Source organism: Chelonoidis abingdonii, chromosome 1 (genome assembly GCF_003597395.2).
Source record: "Chelonoidis abingdonii isolate Lonesome George chromosome 1, CheloAbing_2.0, whole genome shotgun sequence".
Lineage (NCBI taxonomy): Eukaryota > Metazoa > Chordata > Testudines > Testudinidae > Chelonoidis > Chelonoidis abingdonii.
This window is the reverse complement of record NC_133769.1, coordinates 143,086,493-143,095,368: the sequence shown is the minus strand read 5'-3', so window position 1 is coordinate 143,095,368 and position 8,876 is coordinate 143,086,493. Positions and strand designations below refer to the sequence as shown.

At 46.3% G+C, this 8,876-nt stretch overlaps 1 protein-coding gene across 1 annotated transcript in view; it reads right to left on the bottom strand.

Annotated features, from left to right (window-relative positions):
• Nucleotides 1–685: 685 nt before the first annotated feature.
• Nucleotides 686–8,876, bottom strand: part of LOC116823827 (TRPM8 channel-associated factor 2-like) — a 32,328-nt gene continuing 24,137 nt past the window's right edge. Inside the window, exons 7-8 of the mRNA XM_032778685.2 lie at nt 6,386–6,723; nt 686–4,738 (exon numbers count right to left, since the gene is read on the bottom strand). Of these exons, the coding sequence (XP_032634576.1) occupies nt 4,484–4,738; nt 6,386–6,723 (593 nt within the window). The 3' untranslated portion in view covers nt 686–4,483. The remainder of the gene's footprint in view (nt 4,739–6,385; nt 6,724–8,876) is intronic.

Sequence of the window (8,876 nt, the reverse complement as noted above, 5' to 3'; positions counted from 1 at the left end):
TCTGTTCATTGTAAATCTATGCTTCCTCCTGAGGCTTAATAACAAGGCATTGAGGGTTATATTCACAAGGGGAACTGAGGTGTTGCAACACCTAACTCCTAGGCAACATGTCACCCAGCGGAATTCACAGCTCAAATGTAGAGTTAGGCACCTAAGAAACTTTGTGAATCTGCTCTCAAGGCTCCCCCTGCATTGTATGGCGAGAAAGAGAGACACCTAAGAAAGGGACTCACAGAGCCAGCAAGCTACATTAGCCAATACGAAAGGCTGAGGCCTAAGCTCCCTCCCTGAAAGGGAGTTAGATTCACAGCCATGAACTCTCTCCTGGAGTTAAGTGCCTAAACCAGGTCAACCCAGTCTTGTCAAAAAGAGAAAGAGACAGCCCAGGTCAAATCTTCTTGGAGGCTGGAGAGCTAGGTACAAGCCCTTGCGCCAAATTAGTCAGCATGGGGATTTGAATGTGGGAGTCGCACATCTCAGGCAAATGCCCACCACCGGGGACACACACTCTCCTGCTTTGTGAACCCCACCCAGGCTTAAGCTTGAACAAGGTCACTGAGCAACTTGGTAGCATCAGGAGGAATCAATTTTGCACCTACTGTCAGAAGCATAGGTACCAACAGTTAGGTGGCTGCTAAGCACTCAATCGACCACCGGTGGATTGATCTCAGAGCGTTGACCCCACTGTAGTGTAGACCTGCCCCAGGTACGAGACAAGAGACAACAGATGGGCACACACAAGCCGATGGGTGAGTACAAGGCAACAGTGAAATAGCATTGGTCAGTATGATAGTGTGTGATCTCAGCACACCACAACATGGGAGAAAGCACAAAGGTGCTTGTTTGAAAATTTAACCAGGGGACGAGGGAGGCTGGAATCATGGGCCAATCAAAGATGGGAGTTGACATTTTGATAGCAAATGAGAGATGATAGGTAGGGCTGGGGTATGCAAGGAAAGGCCTTGAAAATAAAGATCAGCGGCTTCTGTTTGATGTGATAGGAGCCAAGAGAGGGATGCAAAGAGAAGGTGACATGGTCAGACTGACAGGCTAGGGAATGAGTTTGACAGCAGTATTCTGAATGGAGATAAATGGGGCAAGATTGTATTTGTCAGGCCAGAGAGGATATTGCCGTAACAGAGACACAAGACAATGGGAGACATTTGTGGATGGCCAGGAAAGACCATATCTTAGACATGCTTTGCAGAAAGAATTGGCAAGATTTAGCCATAGCCTAGATGTGAGGACTTACAGAGAGGACCAAGTTGAAAATGATGCCCAAGTTACAGGCCGGATAGTGTTGTCCACAGTGATTGAGAAAGGAGGTGTGGGTAGGACTTGGGGATAGATTTGGAGCTCTGTTTTAACCATGTTGAGCTTGAACTGAGAGCTAGAGATTCATGAGGAGATGTCAAAGAGACAGGTCTGGAGTAGGGAGATAGATCTATGTGTCGTCAGCACAAAGATGGTAGTTAAATTTGTATTCGCAGATGAGATGACCCAGAGATAAGGTATAGAGGGAGAAGAGAAGGGGACCAAGGGCAGAGGTCTGTGGGACAGAAAGCTGGAGGGCAGATGAGAATACTCCAAAGGCCATGCTGAAGGAGCAATTAGAGAGAACCAGGAGGGAACAGAGTCACAGAACCCAAGGGAGGATAAAATTTTAAGAAGAGTGTCAGAGGTAGCTAATTTCTCAAAGGGGATGAGGATGCAATGCTGGATCTCTGCTTTGGCAAGTAAAAAGTCATTTGGGACTTTCATGAGCACAATTTCAGTGGCATGCAAGGGCCAGAAGTCAGACTGGAGAGGGTCGAGAGAGAACTGGAGAAGAGAAACACCAAACAGGGGCTGTAAACAGCACATTCGATGAGCTTAGAGATGAATGGGAGTAGGGAGGTGGGGCAGCAGTTGCAGAGGCAAGTTGGTTTAAGGGGTCTATTCAGATTTTGCTTTCCCATAATAGTAATAACAAATAATAACAACAATATAAACTATGTAGATTTAGGGATGGGAAGAAACTGCAAACATATAATATACATATACAAAGTATTAAAATACCTGAAGAGTGGTATGATAGATAGATAATGTAATCTGCAGACAGCATAATTTCCCCTCCTTCCACTCTAATCCACCATACCTTAAACTGATGGATTCCTTTCTATGGCTCCTGCCAGAAATTCAAGGACTAGAATAATCAACAACAGGAAAATGGGGCAAACTTGCATTGTACTTCTTAAGTTAGATTCACCTGAGTGAGAAGAACTGAGGCCATCGCTACCTGTGGCGTATGGTACAGAGCTTGAATCTATTATTAAAACAGTAGTTCATTCAAAGCTATTGAATGCTTTACAACCACTAAGGGGAAAAGCCTTGCTTATGTGCAATTTGCTTCTCGCCAAAAATTGCTAGTAAAGAATCTAACAGACGTTCCGGTGTTGTTGGCCTCAAAGATTTTTTGTTTCATATACCGTTTGTTGTTGAAGAATTATTGTACCTATATATTCTGTAGTCTGTCTGCAAGTGTGTTGGCTAGTCTCACAATCATACTGTAGAAATAAAATCAACTTTGATTTGCCAGTATCGGGAGGGTCTTTGTTGCCTTTTCAGAGCAAGGGACAACAGATCAAGAACAGACACTAGCAACCCATCTTTCAATAAAGTCAAAACTGACTGCATGAATGAAGCTAGTAAATCGATATTTAATTTGAACAGCTCACAAGTGAACTCATTGGTTCTCAAAGGTTATTGGAAGGGTTGGGTCTTTAGTCACTGGCTTTATTTAGTCTGAAGTTAATGGAGCCTCCAGCTCAATTTTACTTTGTCCACTTCAATTCCTTAAAGGGCTATTCTCAGCAGTGTCACAAACTTTTTCTAGACAGCGCATTGAATTGTTTTGATCCTGCTCCCTAAACTAGTGTTTCACACTAGCTATAAAATGTTTATTTGTTATTTTGAGATCTGTTGCCACACCAACAGTTTCTTGTTTTGTTGCTGCAGTCACCGACCGAGCTCCCTACTTTCACACCGGAGGCCTAAGCCTGCACTTGGAGCGCTTGGCAAAGCATCTTTGAACATCTGAATTCGACTCCTTGATGTGCCAATAGGACTCTGATTTAGCCCCCATTTCACAGTATAGCATATTTTGGCTAAAGAACAGATCTCTCTCTTTTGGTAAAATGAGATTGGTTAGTTTACATTTGGATTTCCTTAATGTAGGTCTCCAAGCATTTCAGGTCAGACCCTCAGCTGGTGTAATTTGCCATATGTGGGCTGCTCTTTTTTGGATTTTCAAGTCCATTTTTGGTGAGTAAAAATAAATAATCCCACCTCTTAAGCAAGACAGTCCTATAATAAAATTGACAGGATTTTGAGCAACTTTTTATATCCATTCATATCTTGTCCTCTGCTTATACACTCACCAAGGGTGAAATTCACCCTCTATATAAGGCCAGCACAAAAATCTAAGCACCACGTAAACTGTATTTTGAGCCTTCAAAACAGGGTTAAAGTGGGATTTAAGTGTTGTCCACACCTGTGCTGAACTTCTGCCTGGAGGATGAGGGACAATGGTCTACTGGAAAAATATCTCATATCAATATGGGAAAAAAGAATGGAACGTATATTTGGAACATGATGCAGAAGTCTAAGCCAATGCGTTTTCACAGATGGTATCCCAGAAAATCAGGAATACATCTGCTACAGAAGAAAAATGAAAATCAGCAATGCACAATTGAAAGAAAGCACCAGTATTTGAGATCTCAGCTAAATTGCAATTGGATAAATGCAGTATGAGGTCACTTGGTTTTAAGACTGTGGGTGTGGAATCTTATCCAGTATGAGAGAGATTAAATCTTAATAAGAACCAAGATCAATGAAATGTATACTGAAGGTCTAGCGTTACCTACATTAAAACAATAAACTAGAAGAAATCAATATTGTCTTTGCCATTGTTAGCATTAAGGATATGGATCTCTTTTGTGTAATCCCTGAGATAACCCCGTGACTAGTTCACCTATCTGCATGGAGTGACAGGTTTGGCAGGAAGTAAACCAGCAGGGACGAAATTCCCCCCTAGGCAGAGGGTCAGCACCAGGCCTATGCACTACTTAAGGCCTCAAAACATGGTTTACATGGAATTTGGGTGTCACATAGACCTTTGCTGACCCTCTGCATGGGGCAGGTGGAGATTTCATGCAGAGAGAGCAACAAGCTATGGAATTCAGGGCAAAGATAGGGGAATAGTAAGTCCAAATCCCACTGTCCAGTGAAGGACAGAGGTTATGTATATAAAATCAGAATCAGACTGTGTGTTGGCGCGATCATAGAAACGTCGGGCTGGAAGGGACCTTGATTGACCATCTAGACCAGGCCCCTGCACTGAGGCAGCACCAAGTATACCTGCTAGACCAATGCAAAGTCTGGTACAGCTTAAAGGAAAGGTAAGTAGCTATTGGATTAGTTCTGTAGACAAAGTGCCCAGACTTTATTTCTTCCCAGGTCTGTATAGCTTCATTGGGTTCTCCTCCCAGTTTGGTAGAGCAGCCAGTTCCAAGGAGACATCTTCCTTGATAGGCCAGCCCCAGGCCAGAAAGAAGGGAGCCAGATTCTTGTTCACCTGCCGAGAGAACTTCTCAGCCCACAGGTTCATCTTGGAGGGGTTGTCCTTGGGGATGTTGGACATTTTCTGGTAGTCAGAGAAGAGGAGGATGAAGGGTTCCCAGCCAAAGCCCTCCTGCAGCTGAGGGGCAAGGAGAAGGAGTATTAAAAACACGATCTTGGTCCCCAAGTATAACATGAGACACTGTGTTTGATCCCACCTCAGGCAAAGCCTCATGATGCAATCAGCAATAGTAATGACCACTTCATGAATATGGAGACGGAACCCTTCACTGATCTAAATTTAACCTTTGTGCTTCTCACTTCACAGACATTCATTGTTCCTCAGTGGTGGACAGTCTCATTTTAAAATGTTACCTGAAGATACATTAGACAGGGGGAAAACCGATGAAAGTAACAAATCCTCATGGTTCAGGGCATAAGATAACATGCCTAAAGACAGGAAGAAAGATCTCCCATATGCACACGATTATGTAATAGCCCAGAGACACAAGTTGCATTGCTAGCAGCAGCAACCTGGCTTCTTAGCCCCAGGAACTGCCCTGCAGCCCTCTGCTGACAGCTGCTAATATGTGCAGCGGAGGGTGATTTGCACAGAGGGAAGGAGAGGACTGTCAGGAGAGGAAGGTGGTGCAAGGCTGGGCAGAGGGGGTGGGGAGAGGGATGGGAGATTGTAGGTGGGGCATACTTTGGCCTGGAATGGGAACTCAAGGGGTTGTTTTCAAAAATAAAAATAATTGAGGAATTAGTTCAAAGCAAAGTGGGGCTGGGCATGGGCTCTGGATTAGGGTTAATGAGCAATGTTAGGTTAAATTAGAGGTGACACTGGGGATCATATCCTCATCTCTTCTCTTCGGCCCATGTGGAATCTATTTAGATTGTAAGGTCTTTGGGGCCCAGACTGGTCTTATCATATATATGTAAGGCAACTCCAGGGCACTATACAAATAATACTAAATGATGGGGGAGGGGTTTAGGGTTTAGCATCTGGTGAGGCCACTGTCAGAGACAGGACGCTCAACTGGTTGGCCCTCAACTCTGATCGGTAAGGCAGTTTCCGGATGGGGAATGCTATGCCTAGGCCCTGGCTCCTTCACCTCAGCAGAAAGGCAAGGAGATCCTCAGGGGCTTCGCTGACTAATGGCAGGAACAATACTGGCTTGTTTTCACTGCCCAGCTGCGGAGGGCCTGCCAGCACTGCTCCCCCTCAGTCCAACCAATGGCCCCTCAAGGGATGGTGGGGAGAAGGGGAAAGCAGTTGTACTACAGCTCCCCCACTCTTATCTACAGTACTCACCTGGCCCCCACTACCCTAGTAACTGAGCACCTCAGTTGTCATGTCTATATTCTCCTCACTGCACCTCTGTGAGGGAGGGCAGAGTTGTTATCCCTGTTTCAGAGATGGCACAGAGAAACTAGGACCCAGATCCTCAAAGGTATTTAGGTGGTAACCGCCTATTGAGTTTAACGTACAAAGAACCAGAGCAACAGCTCCTGTTTTCCTACTCAGGAGGGAGATGGGCTTTGCCACCAAAGCAAAGGAGCTGATGCTGTCTGGCAAAGTCCTGCCGCAGAGAGAGGGCCTGGAGAAACACTATGGCAGACTGAGACATCCATGTGCCTGCTTTATAGAGCTAGGACAAGTCCAGCTCCTGAGCAGATGTTTGTGTGGGTTGCAGACTCCAGCCTGAGGATGTTTATCTGCTAAAGAGATCACTGACCACAATGAAAACACTCCAATCTCCAACCCCGCCTCTCCCACAGTTACCTGCAAGTACGTCTCCAACGCAGTCCACATGCTCCAGTCCTTCAGCTGAGCCCCTTTCTCCAGATAACCTGTGACCCTCTGCTTCCGACACTGTGGCTGCAGAGCCTGGTGGGCCCTGTCCCTGGGGATCCCCAGCACCTTCTCATGCACATAGACAGACCACAGGTTGCAGGTGGCCTCAGTAGTGTGAGGGGGGAATTCCCAGCCTGCCCGCTGCTGGTTGTGTCCCAGCTCGTGGATGGGGCCCCACAGGCCAGTGGCTCGCATGTGTTCCACATTCACCATCTCCTTCACCGAATCCAGGTGGCCCATGATGGGGTAGCCAGCGTGCATCCAGCCTGGAGGGAAGACATGGGGAGTGCTCACCCCAACACCAAACTCTCAGACATGCTTATGGCACATTTGATCACTATGGATGCTGTTTTATTAAAATATGACTAAGCAAGTCCCACCCATTTCCATGGGGCCTTTCATCTAGCTGAGGAATAAGGCTCATGGTATCATAGTTACCTGAGCACCTCACCATCGCTAATGTGTTTATCCCTTGTGAGGCAGGGCTGAGCTGTTATACCCATTGTACAGATGGGAACCAAGACACAGAGGGGTTGAGGGCATGCCGCTGCAACTCGTGTAAGTACCCCCAAGATAGCTGTGATCTACCTAGCACAGGTACTGGCGCAGTGGGGCTGCACCACCCTGAACTTCAATGCAGGCTGCACAAGCCAGCCCTTAGGCCTGGATTATTACTCACACAGGTAACCCATGCTAATGTCTGTGCTGCTGCAGCTACAGTGCTCCAGTACCTGAGCTAGGTAGATGAACGATAGCTCGGGTATATCTGCATGAGCTGCAATCACACCCTGTGCATGCAGTCTCAGTGACTTGCCTGAAGTCACACAGGAAGTCTGTGGCAGAGCAGGGAGACCCAAGTTCAGCTCCCGAGTGCCCTGGAAAATGCATCTTCCTGAAGGGTCCCGAAGCACTTCACAAACCACATACACTATCTACGTCTGCATTTCAGGGATCACTTCGCCTTTCACAAGGTGTCACCTCCTGGGAGGAGCGCAGGAGCTGTTCAACAGCCCCCAGCAACATTTTGCAAGAGCTCAAGACCGGAAAAAGAGACAAGACATTAGTCCATTAGAAACACATGAGGAATTTTAAGTCCGCAGAGTGTGATCACTGTAACTGGTAGCTGCCCAAGGTAACACAAGTTAAAACTAAGGTTTGCAACAAAATATTTCCATGTGACTTAACCAGGAGTCAGGAGCTCAGCATTTGAGCATAAACCTTGTGCTGACTCTCTGCACAGTGAGGAATTTCACCCAAAGAGCTGCTCTGAAAAGTGACACAGTAAAAACAGCCTCCTGAGGCTCCATATTTCACATCTAAGTGATTCTAGATCAGATGTACTCTGTTTAGAAGTAAAATCGTGCTCTGTTTTCTTCCCAGATGCCAATATTGCAACTCATCCTGGACTCAGCGTCAAGCTGGATTTCTTCCCTCTTTTCCATCATCACCAGCAATAAAGGTTCTACAGCTTACATTCTTCCCTCAGTGACACCGCTGAACCTTATTTTCAGTAAGTTTGCACAAGTGTAACCACAAGGCCCTATCACTGAAATTTAAGCAACAATTCTATTGCTGAGACAGATGGAGGAACAGAATCCAGATTGCTCTCTCCAAGGTGTACTGTAATAAAAGCTATATAGTTGAGCATTCATGTCAGCAGCTCTGAGTCGGGCCAGGCCCAGGGAGCAGAACTGCCAAGTAAGAAGGGTTCGTTTTTACACAGTCACTTGTCAGAGTAGAGCTCCACTTTCATGCATCTGTGTAGTTTACAGAACTCTGCCTCAGCAGATCCAGCTTAAAGGACTACAGACCCAAGTATCAGCCCTGCGTTGCATCAGAGAAAATGAAGACTTTCTGGATAGGAGTCAGCATTTGGTACTACAGGCACAGCATGCTGAAGAATCAGAGAGGGCAGTGCAGAACGGGGAAGAAAATTGGCAACATGTGACCTCCAGAAGAAGAGAGGGGAGAACTCATGTACCCCCAGTGCAGATATAGGTAAGAAACTGTTTCCAGGCGCTCTGCACAGGTATTGTTATGGAGAATGGTTTGGAAGAGTTGTCTGAGGGAAGGGATCAGAAGGAGACCCCATTGACCGGAAGGCATGGGATGCATTGTCCTAGGGATGGAAGTTCCATGACCACCGCTCCCAAGAGGAGGAAACGGGGGTGGTGGTTGGGGACTCCCTCCTAAGGGGGACAGAGTCATCCATCTGCTCTCCACACCGGGAAACTCAAGAAGAGTGCTGCTTGCATGGAGCTAGAATTCAGGTTGTGACGGAGTGTCTGCCGAGACTGAGGCCACGTCTACACTACGGGATAATATCGAATTAGCTAAAATCGGTTTTATAAAACTGATATTATAAATTCGATTTCATGCGGCCACACTAGGTACAGTAATTCGGCGTTGTGCGTCCATG